We start from the raw sequence: 23,463 nt of genomic DNA on the forward strand, positions 1-23,463 counted from the left end.
ACAGGACACAAATTTAAAGAAAATGCTCCTATTAAGAAAGTTGAGGAATCGTGTTTATTTTGTGATAAGCCACATTTAACAGAAAAATGTTTTAAAGCTAGTACGCTTACATATCAGGATAAAAAAGATTTAATATTTAAGAAGGGTTTATGTCTATTATGCTTGAAGAAAAACCATATTTCTCGTTACTGTAAGTCCAAGGTTAAGTGTTTAATTTGCCAGAAAAGGCATTTGGCAGTAATGTGTCAACAAGTTCCTTCTCAATTGAAAGAGACTAAACAAGTAGAGCCTGTGGCGAAAAATGAGGTCAATGTTTTGGCTAGCAGATCCGCGAGCTCCGATGTGTTACTACAAACATTAATCGTAAGGGTAAAAAATGGCAACAGGGAAAGGATAGTCAGAGGGATTATAGATACGGGTTGCGAGAGAAGTTATTTAACGAAAGATATTACAGATTCTTTGAACTGTAACAGTGTTGGTGAAGTGAAATTAGTTCATAAATTATTCGGAGGTGTAGAAACAAAAGAAAAATTGCATTCTAAATATATAGTTAATTTAAGTAGCCTTGATAATAGATATGTATGTAGTGTGCATTGTTTAAGTGAATCTGTTATCTGTTCTGATGTTAAGAAAATACCTAAAGGTCCTTGGTTGAAAGAACTTCGTAAATTAAATATTCGAGTGTCAGATGTAGAGGGTAATGCTCCCGAAAACGAAAGTGACATTAAATTGTTGATAGGTTCCGATATTGCTGGAAAATTATTCACCGGAAATATTAAATGCTTACAAAGTGGTCCGGTCGCGATGGAAACAAGTTTGGGATGGATTTTAATGGGTAAAATTCCAGCGAAAGAATCTTCGGGTATAAATGATTCTCTTGCATGTGTTTCTTTATTGCTAAGCGAAAAATCAGCAGAAAACTTGTGGAAGTTAGACGTTATTGGTATAAATGACCCAGTTGAGTCTAAAAAGAAAGCTGAAATTCATGAGGAGACCATGCAGTATTTTGAGGAAAATTTGAATTTGGATTCAGACGGGAGATATGAAACTGCATTACCTTGGGTACTGGACCCCTCTCGCTTGTCTAATAATAAAACGTTGGCAGAAAAACGCCTGACTAATACGCGAAGAAAATTATTAGATTCGAATCAAATTAAAGTTTATCAGGAAGTATTTGATACTTGGTTGAAGGAACGAATTATTGAAGAGGTAAATGAAGGCGAAGTAGATAGAGAGCACTATTTGCCTCATAGGCCGGTTTTTAAAGAATCTAGCGAAACTACGCGAGTAAGGCCAGTTTTTGATACTTCGGCACACGCCAAAGGAGAACTTTCCTTAAATGATTGTCTTGAGAAAGGTCCCAACCTAATAGAAATAATTCCAACATTGTTGAATCGTTTTCGGAAATATCCTCTTGCAGTAATTTCAGACATTGAGAAAGCCTTCTTGCAGATTGGTATAAGAGAGAAGGATAGAGATTATTTGCGTTTCTTTTGGAAAGGTGCAGAAGAAGAGAATACTAAAATTTACAGACATTGTCGCGTGGTTTTTGGGCTTAACTGTAGTCCATTTTTGTTAGCCGCTACGTTGAACTATCATTTAAATCGTGCCCCAGATCAGTTTGCAGTTACAGCCAACATTTTGAAGGAGTCCTTCTATGTTGATAATTGCCTGACTAGTTTTAAGAATGTTGAAGAATTGAATAGATTTGTACTAGAATCGAGAATGTTATTGTCACTGGGAAAGTTTAATCTTAGAGGATGGCAGTCGAATTGTGAAACCGAAATAATTCCCAACTCTAAATTAGATACATTCGTTTGCGTTTTAAGGTTAAACTGGGATTTGAAGGATGATACTCTTTCCTATAAAATTGAGTCACTAAAGAAAGAGGAGATTGTCGCGAGTAAACGAACACTCCTTTCTTGCGCGCATAAGTTATTTGACCCAGTAGGCTTCCTTTCTCCCGTTACCCTGTTCCCAAAGGTGATATTGCAAGAGTGTTGGAAATTACGATTAAATTGGGATCAAAAATTGCCAGAACATTTAGAAAAGAAGTCTATACAATGGGTAAAGGAAATGAAACTGCTGTCTGATGTCAAAATTCCTAGATGGCTTAATATTGACAGATCGGTTAACGGAGATGTAAGTCTTCATGTTTTCAGCGATGCCAGCAAGCATGCCTATGCTACCTGTATTTTCTTAAGAGCGAAGACCGAAAATAAGGTTTATTTAAATTTTGTGCAAGCACGCACTAGAGTTGCGCCTTTAAAGAGTATATCCATTCCTCGTTTGGAATTATTATCCTGCTTAATCGGAGCACGCTTGGAACGTATGGTCTTTTCAGATTTGAACATGCCAAATTTAAGAACATTCTTCTGGACTAACTCAACAACCGCTTTGTGCTGGATCCAGCGAGACGTACGGTGAGGAACATTCGTTTGGAATCGTGTCCAAGAAATCAGAACACTTACAAAAATAGAAGATTGGAATTACATCCCTTCGGAGCTGAATGCCGCCGATCTCTTTTCTAGAGACTGTTCAGTTAAACAGTTTTTGCTGTCGAAATGGTGGGAGGGCCCATCATGGCTGTTAGAACCAGAATCGTCATGGTCAAGAGGCACCGATTTGCCGGACGAAGAGATCATAAATTCAGAAAGGCGTAAATCAGTATTGACAACTCTTAACAAAGATTCTAAACCTGACAATTGGTATTACTGGTACTTTTCATCCATAAAGAAAATTGTACGCATTGTACGCATGTTAGGTTGGATTCTTAGGTTTTACTTTAAATTACGAAGAATTACAAACGAAATCTCCAAAATTTTGTCAGTTTCGGAAATTGAAAGAGCTGAGATAACTCTTATGTTATTGGTTCAAAGAGAATCATTTAAGAGTGTGAACGATGATAAAATTAAAGACCTCAGACCTATAGTTGATCGTGATGGTTTGATGAGAGCTAAAACCAATATTTCTTATCGCGACGATACTGAAGTTTCCTGTCATTTTCCCATCTGATCATGCAGTAGTAAAATTACTAATAATGAATGCACATAATGAGCTGCTGCATGCTGGTACTTCTATGGTGATGTCTCATTTGCGGGAAAAGTATTGGATCCTCAAAACTCGTAAGACAGTACGAAACTGCATTAGAAAATGTGTTAAATGTCAAAGATTTAAATCCAAAAGTTGTGATGTAACTCCAGGAATTTTGCCGAAAGATAGAGTATGTGATGCAAATATTTTTGAGATAGTGGGTGTCGATCTGGCAGGACCCCTCTACCTTAAGGATGGTCGAAAAGCTTATATTGTTCTTTACGCATGTGCGGTCTATAGAGCCATTCATCTGGAGTCAATAACATCCTTGACAACTGAAGCTTTTTTCCAGTCATTGAGACGTTTCATTTCTCGTCGCGGAAGACCATCTATAATATACTCAGACAATGGCAGTAATTTTAAAGGAGCGGAGAGCCTTCTGCATACAATTGAATGGGAGAGTCTGCGATCAAAGGCCGCTGAGCAAAGAATTCAGTGGAAATTTATTCCTCCTTCCGCACCTTGGTGGGGCGGTTGGTGGGAACGTTTAGTTCAAATGGTGAAACAGATTCTGAGAAAAGTTCTAGGTCGCGCTGCCCTGGATTACGAGGAGTTGCTTACAGTACTATGCGACTGTGAGAGAGTAATCAAAACTAGGCCACTTACCTACGTGTCGGAAGACGTTGAAGATTCATCCCCATTAACTCCAGAAATGTTCCTGCGGGAGATTTCCAAATCAGGAGTACCTGATATCGATACAGTGGATAAGGAAAAACTGAGTAAACGAGCTAAGTATCTACAAAAGGTGAGAGAACAACTTAGAGCAAGATTCCGTGTGGAATATCTAGGACAGTTACGTCAGCAGTCCATTAAAAACTGTATAGCTAAGCCTCTCCAGGTGGGTGAAATTGTTCTACTTGAAGATAACAACAAAAAACGTGCTTTTTGGAACCTGGCGCGTGTCATAAAGCTGCTACCTGGTCGTGATGGACAAATAAGACTTGCTCTCATAAAAACAGAGACTTCTGAGTTTCTGAGACCAGTGCAAAGACTGTACAGACTTGAGCTGGATAACCCAGACCAAAAGGATATGACTGAAAATATTCCTATGACTACCAGCAGTGGTAGAACTGTGAAACCAGTGATACGTCTGTGAAATGTTTTGTACTTGTTTGAATACTTTGTAATAATTTGATTTATTTTTATTTTTCTAGGTTTAGTATTATCTGTTAATATGTCTAGAAAATTATGGAATGCTGCATCTCCAGGTAAATTTGTATTTCAGTTTAATTAGAACATCTTGGTAGGCATAATTTTATACTTCAATGTTGTATACTGTACTATTATGCATATATTATACTTAACAGATATGTGAATTTACCTCCCAGTAAATTCAGGTGGAAGGAATATGTAGCGAATAGTTTATCCAACAGATGGCAGTATCTGCCAAGCTCCTTTGGTAATTGCCAATGCGCATGCGCAAGTGGAGTGTAAAAAGAAGTATGTTATTAGGAGAATGAGCTTTCGTTAATAGTGTTGCTGCGCGTTTTCGCTGTGTAAATAAAAGTATATTTTTATATCATAGATGTTCTTTACTCTCTAATGCGAAGCACTAGGTTAGTGCACGAATCTCTTCTGATTCAGAAACCATTTTCAAACCGTGGATCACCACACCCACTACTTGTGGTCTAAACGTAAGAATATAAAAAATATAACTAAACGCTAACTTAACTTTGAAATAATAAACGTGGAAGATTGGCCTTATATTAACAGGAAGCCGTATGTTGTACAGAGAACTGTTAACACTACAATACGTTTAAAAATTATCAAGAGGATTAAACCTCTGGCCTGGAAGGCAACCAGCAACTGACTAAAACTTCTAAGGTAAGCGGCCTGCTTCGACTAACTCCTTCCTCTCTCTCGCTTGGCAAAAAGCCACAACTTAAGTACTTGGCGTTCGCCAGACAAATTTTGCATAAATAAGTTAACGCTTATAATTCTGGCCGGAAGTAGAAAATAAGAAGTGATAGTAAAGATTTAAAATAAAACAAACGTTAGTAAAACTTAAGATCCTTACATACCTCCCGCCAGAGTTAATTAGTTTGAAACTGAGGTCTAAAACGACCTTGTTGAAAACTTTTAGCTCTAGAATCTAACGCGAGGCCAATCTTTTACAAACATTTCTCACTAGAAACTAGAAATTTAAAAAAAATTTGTTTTTACAATATCAGCTCCACGGAAAACCACTTTTCATCTGTACTGCATCTAAACAGGAGCTTTTAGTTCAAATCTGGTTCCTTCCAGAGATCTGGAAGGAAAACTAGTTTAATGAAATGTTACACAATGAAATGGCAAGTAACATGAATATTTATATTTCTCTTAACATTCTTATTTCATTCATGACTATTTTAATTATCTCTCCCTGTGCTCTCTGAAATGTGTTGTAAAAGAACACCAAACACGAATGTGTTTATGTATACGTGTTCAACACTTTCTCCTACAATCAAAACACTAACGTGTTAAACATTCAACATACCAAGACCTCGTAACACACCCTAACTTCAACTCTGAACCCTGAGGTACTATTCTGAAAGTGGCTATCTCTGAAGTGTAGCGTCAGAGAGCCTAACTACATTCATTCAACCTTTAACACATATTCACCATGATTTCGTCTTTTTACAGTCACACGAATAAAAAAAAAAATTTTAACATTACTTTCACTTTTACCATATCACGGTATTTCTTAACATTTAAAATAACAGTTCACATTGTATATAAGAACATATTAACATGCCGTTAATTTACGCATTTGAAAACATACATTAGTAGTACATTGTTAACTTCTATTCTTTTCAAAGCAAGTGCCAATTCTTCTACATTGAAATACTACATTTCAAAAAGTCTTTCAGACTAAAACTTCTTTCTTGCCAGAATGTTTTAAATAAAATTTATACAATAACTTTTACAATATTTAAGTATTTACACATCGCTATTATACATCAACTTTAGTTTTACGCGCGAGTAATTGAAAAACATAATACCAAAATCGGTAACAACTCATTTCTCGCCTTTTTGGCGATAAAGGTAGACCTCGCATGAGGTAAAACTTCTTGAAATCTGCCACTTGCAGTAAGAATGAAAGATTAACTTAAGTTTGCAAAGTAACATAAAATTTTACTTATCTTTGTGATATTCGGACATTCTTTTCTGAGCCCAGTCCTGGAAGGTAGCGCAGATTCTCGTTTGATTTATCCTCCTTCTTGTGCGGGCTCGCCCTTCAGTGCCTTCTTCTAGAAGCTTTCTTTTTTCTCCAGTTCGGTCACCCTTGAATACCTTCTTTTTCGCCTCTGCCTGTGGTCTTGGCCGTTTGCTGGCAGCTGGTCTTGGCGGAACCGGGAAACTTCTTTCGCGTTCCTGCTTGGACCGCGTTGCTGGCCGTTCAAATTTTCCTTGTAACTTTTCCTCCGCCGCTGTTGGCCCTTCCGCAGTTCGGCGACATTTGCTGCGTAGAGTCCTGTCCGATGAGTAGATCTTCCGTTTGGGAGCCGGGTTATAGTTGCCGTTATTTCTCCTGGCTCTCTTTGCATTCGTCGTACTTCTCCCTTCTTCATTATGGGGGTGTTCGTGAGCTCTCTTTTCTGGACGGTGAAACGGCTTCTTTTTCTTGTTACCTTCAATTTTCCCGCGGGGAAACTTTCTTTTCACTTGCTCCTGCCTCTTAATGGCTTGCCCTTGTACTTGTCGTTGTTCCACCTCTGGAGCTTGTGCCTGCCGTGTCTGCCGTGTCGGATCCACTTGTCGGATTCTTCGTTGCTCTTCATTAGGCAGGTGGTCAAGGTTTAACATCGGCGGTTCAGCCTTTTCTTCTCGAACTGGTTTCATTGTCAGCTTAAGGGACGCTTCATTAAAATCTAGCGTTGCTTGTGCCTCTGAAAGAAAATCTATTAATAAGATAATATGTGCTTGCAGATTCTTTACTATGAAATACATAACCTTTACTTGTTCGTCCTTGATACGGACATACAGCGGTAATTTACCTATACACTTACATTTTTCTCCTTGCGCAGCTAACACTGTCGTATTATCCGAATTATATATACGATATTTACGAAAATACTTCCTAAAAAAATCTTCTGCCACACAGGAACACTGCGCGCCTGTATCCAGGAGTGCGGTGGCTGGGATATTATTCACCAACACTTCAATCTTCGGAAGAGTCAAATTTTTCACCATTACTGTATTTAACTTGAAGGAAGAGGGGTTTTCGTGGCCTTCGGATTTCCGCACCCTCCCGTCAGCAGAAATCCGTTTTAGTTTAAATCTTTTTTCCTTTCCATGCTTTCCTTCTTTTTCCACTGGCCTTGAGACTTTTTTCCTGGATTGCTATTGAACTGTCGACGTTCGCCGGCTGTTTTTGAATGCTCGGGTTTCCTTGCCCACTGATTCGCTTTGCTTCCGTAGCCGTGTGCTTGAGTTTGCTGTAGTCTTGGCGCACCAAATTGGTTTCGCTGTTGATATTGGCGCCTTCTTTCAATGTCCGCCGTTCTTCTACTTTCAAACTGGATTGCTAGCTCAAATAACTTTTCCAGTGTAGTCGGATTTCTTAATTCAATAAAGTCTTGCACTTGGGGCAGTAACCTCGGCAAAATCACTTGAATTATCTCAGGATCCGGACGGTTTCCATACAAGAGTTTGAAGACGTGAATTTTTCTTAAAATAAAGCTTGAGAGATTTTCGATTCTTTGCTGATATATGCTGAAAAGTTCCGTTTCTAATTTCGCACGATCCCTTACAACAGGGAAGGCTTTTACTAGGGCAGTCTTGAAATTTTCGTTAGTATAGGTGGGACTTCCTGCTTGACACAAGAGACTTCTGCCTATACATTTGAACCAGTTAAGCGCTGGTAGCTAAGGTAACTTTTTGAAACTCGTGCACGGGGTAGAGCATGAAGTGGTCATCCAATTTTTCCAAAAAACTGGTTACCGGTGAGTTTCCATTAAATGTTGCTTCTGGTTTCATCGAAGCGCGCATGGTCTGGACGATGTAACCAAATCCTTCCAGGGCGGCAGCTGGCATTTCTGGATTCTGAGCCTCTTCTGCAGGCACCACAGGTTCTTGAAACTCGGCCATGGTTATTCTTCTTCGTTGGGCGCCACTATCAGGTTCAATGTTCCGTCTTACTTTCTTTGGGAACATGCAAGGACCTGACTCGGAACAGAGAGCTTACTAAAGCTATGTTCAATAACTGTGGGAAGTAGACAGGATACACAAGAAGGGTATACAAAACCCTTTATTTTTCTCTCTTTACAATAATTTCCGTACTTCGGAATACAAAGACCCACTACTTGTGGTCTAAACGTAAGAATATAAAAAATATAACTAAACGCTAACTTAACTTTGAAATAATAAACGTGGAAGATTGGCCTTATATTAACAGGAAGCCGTATGTAGTACAGAGAACTGTTAACATTACAATACGTTTAAAAATTATCAAGAGGATTAAACCTCTGGCCTGGAAGGCAACCAGCAACGGAGTAAAACTTCTAAGGTAAGCGGCCTGCTTCGACTAACTCCTTCCTCTCTCTCGCTTGGCAAAAAGCCACAACTTAAGTACTTAGCGTTCGCCAGACAAATTTTGCATAAATAAGTTAACGCTTATAATTATGGCCGGAAGTAGAAAATAAGAAGTGATAGTAAAGATTTAAAATAAAATAAACGTTAGTAAAACTTAAGATCCTTACAAACAGACGAAGCTGAGGTAGCTCTACGTGGTTTAGCATTAAGCTCTGAAAACTATGAAATTGCCTTGAACATATTAAAAGAACCCTTTGGTCGAAAAGATATTATTATCGATGCGCATATGGCAAGACTTTTAAACCTAAGTTCAGTACGAAAATCATATGACATTGTAGCGTTACGTAGACTTTACTCAGAATGCGAAACACATATTCGAGGATTAGAAAATAACGGAATTAATCCTAATAGTTACAGTTGTCTATTGTATCCAGTGTTGTTAAAATCGATACCCAAAGATTTGTTCTTAGAATTTTCTCGTAAAACACATTCGGAAGATGAAAACAATATCTGATTTATTGGAATTTTTAAAGATTGAAATTCAGTGTCGTGAACGTAACGAGTACTTAAGTAGAGACTTTAATTTAAACACTTCAGATTCGCGATTGGAAACTAAATTTAATCCTTTACAAAAACCTAATGAAAAGTATGGGAGATTTAATAAAACCAAAATTGAATATAAGGAGGAAAATAAATTAAATTCGAACATTCCTACTACTTCTGCATTTATTGTTGATGTGAAAAATGTATATTTTGTACGAAACCGAAAATAGAGCACGATTCTATCTCTTGTCCCTTATCGGTAGAACAGAGAAAATTAATTCTTAGAAAATATGGTATATGTTATGCTTGCCTTTCGAAGGGGCACGTATATAAGCAGTGTCAAAAGAAATCTATTTGTGGAATTTGTAAACATTTTATGCATCACGAATTGATTTGCGATCAACCCAATGTTTATTCTTCTTTCCCCGCTCTGGAGTCTCGTCAGACCGTCGACGCGAATAAATGAAATGTGTCTTCCGTAGCATGTGTGAATGAATCCGATGATTGCGACATACTACTTGAAACTTGCTCGGCAGTATTAATAGGCAGTAATAAAAGCAAAGAGATTAATATTTTGTTAGATAATGCATCACAGAGATGTTTTTTTGAGAAAAGAAGTAGCCGTAGAAATGAAACTACCCATAATTAGACAAGAAAGTCTAGCTGTTTACACTTTCGGCTCTAGAGTGCCAATACAAAAAACGTATGACGTAGTTCGGTTTTCACTTTGTAATTTATGTGATTCGGACAAGAAAATAACGATTGAAGCACTTTTGACTGACTTGGATCGCAGTTTAAAGTATCACATAACAAATTAATGCAAATACTTTCGAGGAAGAACATTCAGTTGTCAAACTTTAAGTAAATCGTCAGGAAATGAATAGTCTCTCCTTATTGGAGCACAGTATTTTTGGGATATTCATACGGGAGAAAAACAGCGATTAAATAAATCTTTGTATTTGATTGATGCTCTGTTTGGAAGGGTTGTTCAAGGTCGAATCCCTCCATCAGATTTAAATGCAAATCGGGATATTTCTATTATGAAAATTGAATGTTGCGCCCAATTAAATGAAAAACTAACGCAGTTTTGGAAGTTAGATTCAATGGGGATAAATGATACTCACAGTGGAGATTTTAAATTTAAAGAGGAATTTATTTCTCAATTCGAAAGTAATTTAAAATATGAAAATGAAATGTATACAACTAAATTATTCTGGGACGGTAAACCAGAAAACTTTTCTAACAATTTCGCGGTAGCGAAACGAAGATTTCGTAACTTAAGTGTAAAAATGAAAGAAAATGATTGGGTTTATAATGATATCAGAATATAGTTAAGGAGCAATTAAAACTGAATATCGTTGAAGAATGTCCTTTCGGCTTAGAAGAGAATTCTTATTATATGCCTCATTCGGCTGTAGTAAGATCGGATAGAAACATTACGAAAGTCAGATTGGTTTTCGATGCATCGTCAAAAGGTAATGGGTGCAAATCTCTTAATGAATGCTTAAATCCTGGGCCACCGTTGAATCCCAGAATTTTGGATGTAATCTTGCGATTTCTCGAATATGAATATGCATTCAGCTGTGATATTCAGGGAGCATTTTTGACCATAGTGTGACCATAGAATAGAGACTATTTACCTTTTTTCTGGTTTCCAGATGAAAGTGATTCAAAAACTTACAAAATTTTACGAATGACTCGCGTTCCCTTTGGAGTGACATCAAGCCCGACTATTAATTGCTGCGACTATTAAATACCACATTAGAAAATATAAACTTGAATAAAGCGAAACTTGTAAAATGCTTGACTCGGCACTTTATGTAGATGATCTTTTTTACGGAGCAAGTACAATAGAGAAAACTTTAGAACTTTCACAGAGCGCTGTAAAAATTCTTAAAGATGCGAACATGAATTTAAGAAAATTTAATACTAATTCGGATGAGTTGAGAAATTTATGGAGTGAACGAGTTTTTTTTTTTTTTTTTTTTTTTTTTTTGATTTGACAGAAACTAAAGAACGCCCTTTGAAGGTTTTAGGCATAATATGGAACACCGAAGAAGATACTTTTAAGTTAGATGTAAAACCTCTACTGAACATGACCTGTGATAGGAAGAATTCAAAACGTAGTGTACTTCAGACAGCTTCGAAGTTATTTGATCCTATGGGAATTGCATCACCTTTTATTGTTCTCATAAAATTATTAATGCAAGAAATATGGGAACTTGGTTTAGGATGGGATGATGAGCTATCAACTGACTTGAAGAAAAAATGGGATAATTGGTGCTCTCAGATTTATCTATTGAAAGATTTGACAATCGAAAGAAAATATTTCTCCATACCATGGAAGTTGGTGAAAGAATTAGAACTACACATATTTTCTGACGCTTCTGCTAAAGCTTTCGGAGCAGTTGCGTACTTCCGTTACGTGTCAAGTGATGATTGTATTTATACAAGTTTTATCACTGCGAAATCGCACCGCTTAAAAGGTTGACATTACCGAGGCTTGAACTTATGGGAGCTGTTATTTCCTCTAGACTTTTCCAATATTTGAAAACAAATTTTAAATTTCCTGTGACTAGGGTATATATGTGGACAGATTCCTTAATCGCTCTTCATTGGATTAAAGGGAAAGCTTCAAAATGAAAATCTTTTGTATCGAACAGTGTATCCGAAATACAGTCTAGAACTGATCCTGCTGATTGGAATCACTGTAGTGTTCAGGATAATCCTGCAGATTTCCTATTTCGAGGAGCTACCGTGGAAAAGTTTATGTCCAGTTCGATTTGGATGCAAGGTCCAGAATGGCTTCGGTTGAAGAAAAGGGATTGGCCAAAAGGCTCTAATTATGAAATTTGTCCAGAGAATTCTCCAGAAGTATATTGCGAAAAAAGAAGTAAACTGGAAGAAGTATCGTCTTTTGTGTGCGAAGTTCAATCGAATTTGGCACATTTAATGGATTTGAATAGATATAGCAGTTTAAGAAAATTATACCGTGTTACAAGTTGGATACTACGATTTATATACAATCTTAAATTTAAAACTAAACGATGTGGTGAACTAAGCACTGAAGAATTTAACGAGGCTGAAATTATCTGGACAAAAACTGTTTAAAGTGAATCTTTTGCGGAAGAGATGTCCTCTTTGAGACAGGGTAAAACAATTTCTAAGACTTCCTCTATTCTAGAACTGAATCCCTTTCTTAATAATGACGGGATAATGCATGTTCTTGGAAGACTTCAGAAGTCAAGACTTTCTTATCTTCAAAGACACCCAATTATTATGCCCTTAAAACATCACTTTGTGAATTTATTAGTGTGGGATGCACACAGCAAAGTGTTTCACGGTGGAATTTCTGAAACTTTGATAGAAATATGCGAAAGATACTGGATAATTAAAGGAAGACAAAGTGTTAAAAATATCTTAAGAAAATTTATTCTGTGTAAACGATTTAATTCTTCTCCTGGTGTGCAAGTTACTGCTCCTTTACCAGTCAATAGAACAGAAGAATTACCTCCTTTTTCTGTAGTAGGTATAGATTTCGGTGGATCACTTAATACCAAAGACAGTGATGAGAAAAACTACATTGTGTTGTTTACTTGTGGAGTAACGCGAGCTTGTTGGTAGCATGACTCATTGAGTTTGTTGGTAGCATGACCACAGAAACATTTCTTCTTGCTTTTCGACGACTCATTGCTCGTCGAGGTCTATGTTCTCAAGTTTTGACGGACAATGCCAAAACTTTCAAACGATCAGAACTTGAACTTAAAAATATGTGGACTGTCATTATTCATCCAACAGTAAAAGACTTTTACGCCTCCCACAAAATCCAATGGTGCTACATCGCTGAGAAAGCTGCGTGGTGGGGTGGCTTCTATGAAAGACTAATTAAATCTGTAAAACTTGCTTTACGAAAATCTCTTAGAAAAACTACTTTATATCGAGACGAGTTAGAAACTCTAATTATTGAAATTGAAGGTGTTCTTAACTCTCGTCCTTTAACTTATGTTTATTCTGAATTACAGGAACCTATGCCTCTAACTCCAGCTCATATGCTATTGGGGCGCAGGGTGAATAGTTTGCCTCCTGCGAGGCTTCATTTTGATTCTAATTTAGTTAATAGGAAAATGCTAATTAAAAGATTTAATTATCGAGAAAGATTGGAAGTATATTTTGGAATAAATGGAAAAACGAATACTTATTAATGCTGAGATCTGTTCATTGTGTTAAACCTTAAGGTAAAATTACTGAATTTAAAGTTAATGTATAATTATATTGTATTAATTCATGATGAAAAGCTACCTAGACATTTTTGGAAATTAGGAAGAGTTGTAACAGTATATCCTGACAGAGATGGAAAAGTAAGGTCTTGTGAAATTAAAACAGGTACATCAGTTATTAAAAGAGCTGTGCAGCTTTTATATAATCTTAAACTAAATGAATAAATTTAATTGTTTATTATATGTTTATTAATTTGTATTATTGTTACAGGACTATTCCATATATGTGATGAAAGTTTTAATGTATGTACAGGTATTGAGTTGCCAGCTTATTATCTTTATTATATTTTATTGCAGGTAACTTTACAAATTATTTAAAGATGAATGATTTGTTTATATAGTAAATAAGTGTAGTTTCTTTAATATGTGAATTGATTGAACTTTACATTGTAAAAGTTTCTTTTGTTAAATCTGTTTTAATGTAAGTGTAAGTGTTTGAATGAACCCCTGGTCATTCGGGGGGCAGTCTGTAGAAACTGTATTGCACCAGATAGCGCTGTGTGCGCTTGAATTCTTCGGACTAGTGCAGAACCTTGATGATTGCGAAAGATGTAACACCAACGCGAAACATTAACCAAAGTTTATATGTGCCTCTCTTTGTTGTAAATGTATTTAATTGTGTCGTCAATAAAATATGGAGAAAATGATAAAAGGCGAGAATGCGTCTGACAGGTAAGTGAGATTTCTTTATATTTGATTTGAATTGAGTTTTAGCGACAAAGAATGTGTATGCTTATTTACAGCGTGTACTCTCCAATTGACTTTAATTAGTGTTAATCTTATGTAAATATTTTGTAATCTACTTAATACCTCTTATATATAGTATATAAATAAAATAATGTGTGAGAAATAAAGAAGTCCCATTATTGGATTACCACCACGGATGACAGCAAACTAAAGAAACTTTCAAAATCAATCATCACGTTGGTGTCAGGTGTGGGGTCACTTTGTCGTCGTGGTGAGCGTCATCAAGAAGTTAAGAGGTAGGCAATAATTTTATCTGACTTTTTGATTTCTTCTCTTATTGCTTGAAAATAAGATAAACTGTTTGCTGGAAAAGGAATAAGAAAAGAAGATTTAAAATTTGTGGCGGAAGAATTAGGCCAGGCTGTTCCTCCTAACTCAACAGTAGCTGATCTAAGAAAACTTATTTTACAAAGTTCAGAATCTGAGAATGATCCGAAATTCGTTACAGAAATTCTAAAGAGCACGGTCTCAGATAGGCGTAAACGTGAGAATCGAGCTCTGGAACTAGAGAAATTAAAATTAGTGCATGATAATCAATTAGAACTGGCTCGTATCCAAATTAATACAAGTAGGAATCCCAATGTAGAAAGAACACTAACATTAGAAGATATGATTAAAAGTGTTCGAGCATTGACAATTCCCGTGCCGCAACGTGCAGAAACCTGAAATTTATTCTTCACCTCTTTAGAAAAAACTTTTGAAATTAAGAACATCCCTACCGAAATGAAAATAGAAATATTACTTCATATATTGGGAGAAAAAGCAACGAAACTGTTAACCTATGTTAAAAGCGAAGAAATGCGTAATTACGAACGGGTGAAATCAATCGTTCTAAGGGAATTTGAACCAACAGCAGTTGCATGCTTAGACAATTTTAGAAAAGCTGAACGGTTCCGAAATGAAACCCATATACAGTCTGCCTCAAGATTAAGAGCGACATGTGATTCCTATTGCAAATTAAGAGAAGTTGAAGATTTCGAAACTTTAAATGAATTAATTGTAGCAGACAAATTGATGGAATCACTAGATAGCGAAACAGCAGCCCATATAAAAATACGTAAATTCAAGGGAATAACTGGTTCACTCCAATAGATTTAGCTAAAGAAAGCGATCTCTATTTTACTTCGAAAGGAAAAACGCTCACGCAGAGAGTAATAAGCGATGCGGCTGCATTTCCCGGTCAACAGTTTCCAATTACCAGCGCAGAGAGAATAATTCAAACCCAGGGGGTAAGACCCCATAACCACTCCCAAACTAGAAGCAGCTGGAAGAGGAAAGGAAATTTTCTTTTAATTGACGGTTTGATATATCATAATGACAAGGTTTCGGGGAAAAGGTATCTCAACTGGTATTACCCACGAAAAGACGCTCGAAATTTCTTCAATTAGCACACGAATCAGTCTTCGGTGCACACTTAGGAATTAGGCAGAGCAAAGAGCGGATTCGATATAACTTTTATTGGCCTTCCATGGTTAAGGACATTGCGGAGTACTTTAAATTTTATGAAAATTGTCAGCTGAGAAATCCGGAAAGAATACATGAGAGAGCACCCATAACCCCAGTGTGCAGACCGGATTTGCCATTCGAAGCCGATGGATATTATTGGTGCTATCGATCCACCATCGGGTCGAGGACATAAATATGTGTTAAGTGTGATGGATCAGCATACGCGATGGCCAGAAGCTATACCTATAACTTCTTTGAGTGCTAAGTCTACGGGTGAAACACTATTGCAAATATTTTCTAGGACAGGAGTACCAAATGTAGTAGCAAGCGATCAGGGAACTAATTTTACTTCGGCATTGACCCAGGAATTTCTTAGAAGAATTGGGGCATCCGCGAGATTTTCATGTCCAGGTCATGCAGGTAGCAATGGTTTAATAGAACGACGGAATAGAGTCCTTAAGAATATGTTACATCATGTAATACGAGAGAGGATGGGACAAACAAAATTCCATTTCTATTATTTGCTTATAGAGAGGTTCCAAACTGCACTACAGGACTGATGTGCGGTAGTTCTTCTGATTATAGGTGCCATCATTGTGTGGATTCTGTGTGACTTTAAGTGACATTAATGGTAAACTATGGCGACACTTTATGTGATTCTATATGACTTGAACTCTTTGAACTATATTGAAATAAGTGACTTTAGTCAATATCTGACTAAGTGGAAGCTTAAACCATGACAAAAAACACACGCCTCCTATTGTATTTTTGTTATATTAAATAACCATATCTATCTTTTATATTTTACAGGTTCAGTGGAGATAAGATTTCTCATATGGTTATTATGTTAGGTATATTTTAATCGAATTTTTAATATTTCATGCTTTGGTATTTATGTTTAGATATGTTATGCTGAGTTAGTTGTATGATATATTATTTGCTATGATTTCTATGAATTATTAGAAAATTTTTTTCATGTATTTTTTATAGATAATAGTGATTAATCTATTATTGATAATTGTGATGATTAAGGTAGAAATTTGTATTGTACAAAAACTTATTCATGAAATTTATATGAATTGATGATAGAAATGTTTCAATGTATCAGACGGTTATCAGATATGTGATCTTGGGTTTGCACCCCAATCACAATCTTAGGTGGGGGTGTAATGCCTGATACCTCCCTCCCCCTGGTATTCGACATGGAGGTAGGAAAGGGAGGAGGAGCCATTCCGCGATAGAAGTGAAGCACTGCTCTGAAGCTTGGGTCACCAGACGGGGTGTTCTTTGTTTACATTCAGAAGCTCGCTTGACAAGATTCTGATAGTATTTCGACACACGACAGTTCCATAGAAATCGAAAAAGGGACACTCTCGCATGAAAGAAACATTCATAGTGTGATGGATAATAGCAATTTGTATAGTTTACTGACATTTACGCAAAAATCACATCTTGGTTATTTTTCGATAACTAACAACAGCGATTTTGATTATGAATTTGTTTTATAAAATTCTAAGCAGTTGCACTACAAAAATATAGATTTTAAGAAAATTGCTAAAAGAGATCTGCCAAAATTTATTTTCTAGATTTGAAAAGTTTGAAACTTGATGGCTAAATGTAAATATAAAATTATGTATGTTAAAATATTTGTAATTAGGCACATAGGTCAGATTAAGTTTTTATTAAATAGAGTAACGCATGCAAGGGCTATCTGCCTAAAGAGAGAGATGCCATCGTGGAGGAATTTTGAAGAAAAACTGACCTTTGAGTGGGTATTAAAAACAATACTTATAATTTTCATTCAAATTATATTCATATATATTTTTTATGTAAAACTTTCGGGTGTATGCTAAATTAGTGTAAATTACTTTAAACGAAAAATATAGTGAATGCACAGAAATTAAAGATTTGCACATGCCGGAAATGATAAATAGGAAATATGTATGGGTATTTATGCATGTGCTTGCAAAAAGCATGTATCTGCCTTTGACAAAATACTTAAATATTCATTAAATTATTTATAAATGTATTTGAAATGAAGAATTTATTCATTTATAAACAACTGTGAAAGTACTGTGAAGAAATCTAATGATTAAATGTATCTAATTTATAATGATTATAAATGTTATCTAAATATATAATAACCTTAATATTGAATTGTAAACATAAATTGAAATCCTGTTGACAAATACGTTATAAAACTATTTAAGCAAGAATTGTTCGTATTGGAAAGCAATCTGTTAAAAGGTATTGTAAAGCAAATGCTATGAGATGCGCACTTAAGAACGTAATAAAGAGTTTTGGAATATGTATTGTTGAAATGAAGGGTAAAAAAAAAATCTGATAAGTATAATTAAAAGAATTATTCTCTTTACATTTTATAATAACTCAGTTACAAGTTTTAAATAATACTTAAAAAAAAAAAAAAAAAAAAAAAAAAAAAAAAAAAAAAAAAAACTTATTTTATTCCCTTTCAGAAATGTTCAGAGAAAGTCAAATACTATTTAGTACCTATTTAATTATTAGGAATTAGCGAAATACTTATTTAAAGTATTTCGCTAATTCCTAATAATTCTCTAATTTAAAATGAACCGAACAGAGCATTAATTATAAATTGACTTACATTTTTCGATTTAAAAGAAGCCAAAAAATCATGTCATATTTAAGAAAGTATTTTAGGAAGAAGCTCTATAAATAGAAAAGAAATAATTCATAATTTTAATATTAATAATACAATAAACTTTGATCTTAATTTTTGTACCTTAACCGAATAAAATCGAATTACCTTAATTCTTTTTTTCTAATGTAATTAACGAAAACTTGTGAAAATATTTCATTCAAATTAAACCATTCTGAGAAAACTGTCCTGTGAAAAGTATAGCATTTAATTCAGTTCAAAATGAAATGTTGTTTAAAAATATGTTGTTTTCACATACTTAGGACTCTGAAGTGTTGTAGAAAAAGAAAATATATACATTTATATGTATATTTGAGACGTAATTACAAAATATTTACACCCGAACGCGTCAAATCCCATAGAACTCAATGGTAAATGACCCAATGTTTTGGTAGGGATCGCCGGTGCTTCAGAGGAGGGTACGGAGAAACTTGTTTAGGGCGACTCCATCTTACTTCCTACCTCCATGGTATTCGAGGGAAATAGTTTGTACAACTCCCTCTGGCGATTGATTGCCGCAGGGGAGAGTCAGTTAGGGTTTGGACCAAGGTTTTGGACAGCGTCGGAGGTGACTGCACGATTACCGCAGGCGTGCACTCACCGTATGTCTTAATAGGACTACACGATAATATGCAGGCGTGTACTCTCCAATTGACTTTAATTAGTGTTAATCTTATGTAAATATTTTGTAATCTACTTAATATCTCTTATATATATAAAAAATAAAATAATGTGTGAGGAAAAAAGAAGTCCCATTATTGGATTACCACCACAGATGACAGCAAACTAAAGAACCTTTCAAAATCAATCATCACAGCGTACAAGAAAGTCATGTGGTATCCACATGAGATTTTGTTTCTCTCAAGAAAAAGAAAAATTCTTCCTTTCTTTCAAATTTTAAGTTAGACGAAAAAAAGGATATTGTGCTCTTTTTTTAATATCCTTTTATTTACCAGAATTAATGGCGTATATTGTCTGAACTTTTATTTCTAAACATTGCGATGGTTTGCATTTACAATCAATGCTAGATTATGACAGTTTCGTTTCTGTTTCATTTATAGACAAGTTCTGTTTCAATTTTTATTTCTATTTGAAGTTTTGTTCCTATATTTTGTTTCATTTATAGACATTCTTTTATCACATTTATAAACAAGTGAAGAACAAATAATAAAAAAGCTAAAGATAGAAATTAAATTTACTTCAATAATTGTAATAATCTATAATTTATTATCGAAATACAAAGCATTTTTCCCTTTAAATGTATGTAATTAATTCAGAAAAATATCTAAGTCCCAATATTTATAAAAGTTGTATATAAACAACACTAACAGCAGATATAAATTGCGTTAGGGGAATAAAGACTACATATCCGTTTTCTATTCATATGTCAAATAGGTTAAAATTTCAAATTACATGGAAAGGAAGTCATTAGTAATTAAAAAAACAGTTTATTTGGAAATATTTATTGTATATGATTATAAAATTCCTTTTTTTACAGAAAAATTACTAGCTCAAAGAAGTTGCGAGCGTGTATGTCGTAATAAAGATTGCATCATTGCCTGTAAGTATATAATTCCATTTAAATTGCCGAAATATATATCGTAAGTAGTACATTGTTTCCCAACGCGTAATAAAAGTTCATGCTGGACTTTAGAATATTTAAAAAAGGTCATAGTTTTCTCTGCCAAATTAAATCGTCTTACATATTCTGCAAAAGCAAATAAGATTTAATGAGAGAGAAACCGTTAAAATTGCATGTGAAAAAGAAAGCTGATTCCTGATAAGAGATTTTTTTGGGATACTTGAATATACAGGGTGTGTCAGAAAAATGTATACACACTTTGAACTCGCGTAGAAAATTTATTTTCCAATCTACAAGGTTAAATTTCTCGGAATAGTAAGGTTATACTCCAATTTGAAAAATAAGTGTACTTTCTGGTCAAACTGAATGTTCTATATTGTGCTTAAAGTAAACATTCAAACGGTAATCTTCAGCATCGATACATTTCTGAGTACGGGTCAGGACTGATTCCGTACTTTGCACCGGAATGTCCAATGGGATTTCTGTGCACATCGCTTGAATCTCATTCCAGAGTGTGTCAAGGTTACGCAATTTACAACACATTACGATGGCATTTGCGTCCAATATTGTGAATGAGTTCAGGAGATGGTTACACGTGAACCGGGATTTATAGATAACATTGTTTAGCCTTATGAAGCGCAATTTAAACTTAATTGTCAACAGGCATAATTGTCTGTACTGGATTGAAAATAATTCTCTCATTACTGTTAAAAACGCTGTAAATTTGCTGGTGCAAAAGTAAAGTGTGGTTTGTCTCCCAACGTAATCATTGAACCTTTCCGTTTTGAAAATTAAGTAATTGGATCTGGCTACATAAGAATGCTTGCTAATGCCATTTTCCTTAATATTCTGTAATGTAAGGTAATGCCATGTTTTATTACCAACAAGATGGCGTCTCTTCGCACTATCAAAGGGATATGCGAGAATACCTGGATCAAAATTTACCAGACCAGTGGATAGGACGCAGGGGACTAATCGAGTTTCCTGAGCACTCTCCAGACCTTACGCTTCTCGATTATTTTATGCGGCACAGTTAAAGATGAAGTTGTAGACCATGCAACCTTGACACACTTTGGGAGGAGATTCAAGCGGTGTGCGCAGAATCCCATTGGATAGTTTGGTGTGAAGTACGGAATCAGTCGTGACTCGCACTCAGAAAGGTATCCATGGAAAAGACCACTATTTTGAACATTTTTATTTGAACGCCATTTAAAATATTTAGTTTGACCAGAAAGTATACTTATTTTTCAAATTGGACTGTAGCCCTACTTTTCTCAGAAATTTAACGTTGTCAGTTTGAAACTAAATTTTTTATGACAGGTCAAACTGTGTATACATTTTTCTGACGCACCCTTTTATATTTCTAAACCTTGTCTGCCTATATTTTGTGGTGCCATCTGCAGCATCCAAAGTTCATTTGTCGTAATTTAGATTTATCGACTATAATTAAATAAATAATAGTGAAAATCGTACATATTATTTAAAATTAAAATGCATACACATTTTATACTCCTGAAAAATAAAATTAAACTATATTTTTAAATTACCACATATATTCTCACACGAAAGTTACTAATTTCTTAGTGTGAAGACATATAACTTTGAATGCCTGCCTGCTTACGAGATTTTTTTTTTTTTTGAAAATGCTCGGCCATTCCACTACAAAGGGGGAAAGTGGTGGCCATTTCATTATGGGAGCACTTAGTATGTGGCCACCGTTGCCTACTACGAAGGGACGGACAGTTACAACCATGTTTTCTCCTGGATTCGAACCCAGGCCCATTGCTACGGCACTCAGGGTCACAAACCAGTATACCAGTTGGGCGGCTCCTGCTTACGAGATTACCGCCAGAGATTTAAAAATTCGCTATGCATACAAAGAACCCTCATAATATTATATACTGACACAGATAAAAGCGGCGTGGCAAATCTTATGAAAATCTTAGCCCGCATAACTCTCTTATTCTGCGTGTTGTCTTCATCTTCATACTTTCGCTCATTGTCATCTTTTTCCTTTTTTAGAATATGTCTGATTATTTCATCGCCATCTTGAGAGATTGTGACATGAATAGAATTGCCTACGTCCATCCAATCTGCACCTTCTCTTCAATAATACTAATCTAATCCCTTCTGAGGCTGTAAGTGAATCCGGGATGTCGAGCATGGGAACCGGGCATGCTGTAAAGTTCCTCTATTATTTTATGCTTTGGATCTTTACTGTCACTTCTCTCTTCCGGTTTCCTTCCAGAATGCAAATCAGTTCGCGTGTATTTAAGGTAAGGGTCTTGGAATGTAAGACAGAGCTTATTCTGCTTCTTGAAGCCATGTTACTACACATAGTCACAAAAGTAAGTACGCAACCCATAGCTTAAGTGATAAAGCTCTAGTTCCCAAATAAATATAAGAAAAATATTATTTTGGAGAGTGTTGTTCATAGCTTCTGATTCAAGTCATAAAGTAATGAAAAATAAATCAAATCATTATATTTTAAAAAACTTTAAGAGTAATTTTGTTAACTACAAGTTAAAATAATTTTGTTAACTACAAGTAGAAATTTAAATCACAAAATTATATATGCACTCTGAATTTTTGACTTTTAAATAGGCTGAATGAAACTTCTCGAGTGATTTTTCGTATTTCAGTGATAAGTTTAGAAGTTCTGCTACAAAGCTTGTAAGTTTCAGCTTTAAGTACATCAACAATTCACCAATGGCTCTACGTAGAAAAGAATTATCAATAAATCTAAAGGATGCAATAATAAAGCTCTATAAGGAAAGCAAGTCCCAAAGACAAATCGCTAAAATCATAGGCAAAAATCCTGCAACAGTGCAAAAAATCATTGAAAAGTTCCAGGCTGAGGGAAATACTCTAAACAAGCCAAGAACAGGACGACCGCTCATTTTGACGGATCGAGAAAGGCGAATTATTGTTGGAAAGGTGAAAAAAAAATCCGACGATTAATGAACCAAAATTGACAACTGATGTGAAAAACAATTTTGCGAAGTCATGCAATCCCGAAACAATTCGCCGTGTGTTACGGAAGGCAGGATACCATGGTCGAAATATGCGAAGAAAACCATTTGTTAGCAAAGTGAATCGCAAAAAGAGAATAGATTTTGCAAAAAAAAAAAAAAAAATGTAAAGCAGGACACAAATTTTTGGAATTCCGTGATTTTTTCGGATGAAAGTAAATTCAACATCCACGGGTCAGATGGACACCAAAAAGTTTGGAGGAAAGCAAATGCAGTTCTAGAACCAAAGAACATGAGAGGAACTGTAAAACACGGTGGTGGTTCGATTATGGTTTGGGGTTGCATGGCAGCAACTGGAGTAGGAAATTTAGTTAAAATCGACGGAATAATGAATCAACATAGCTATTTGAATATTTTAAAGAATAATCTAAGCCAAAGTGCTTCTAAATTGGGACTCGATGGATCCCTCACTTTCCAGTAAGATAATGATCCCAAACATACTGCACGGGTTGTTCGGGAATGTCTGTTATATCACGTGCGAAAACAGCTAAAAACCCTACCGAAGTCACCTGATCTTAATCCCACTGAACACTTGTGGGAATATCTCGATCG

At 35.4% G+C, this 23,463-nt stretch overlaps 1 protein-coding gene across 3 annotated transcripts in view; it reads left to right on the plus strand.

Moving 5' to 3' along the window:
* LOC118203294 (endothelin-converting enzyme 1-like) overlaps positions 1 to 23,463 on the plus strand; it is a 260,831-nt gene that overhangs the window by 30,047 nt on the left and 207,321 nt on the right. For all 3 annotated transcript variants that reach the window (XM_085824282.1, XM_085824273.1, XM_085824278.1), the window contains exon 4: positions 19,796 to 19,858. In XM_085824282.1, the coding sequence (XP_085680408.1) occupies positions 19,796 to 19,858 (63 nt within the window). The remainder of the gene's footprint in view (positions 1 to 19,795; positions 19,859 to 23,463) is intronic.

The sequence above is a fragment of the Stegodyphus dumicola genome, chromosome 1, assembly GCF_044657685.1.
Source record: "Stegodyphus dumicola isolate Sdum_Otavi_A_Nest chromosome 1, ASM4465768v1".
In the NCBI taxonomy this organism is placed as follows: Eukaryota; Metazoa; Arthropoda; class Arachnida; order Araneae; family Eresidae; genus Stegodyphus; species Stegodyphus dumicola.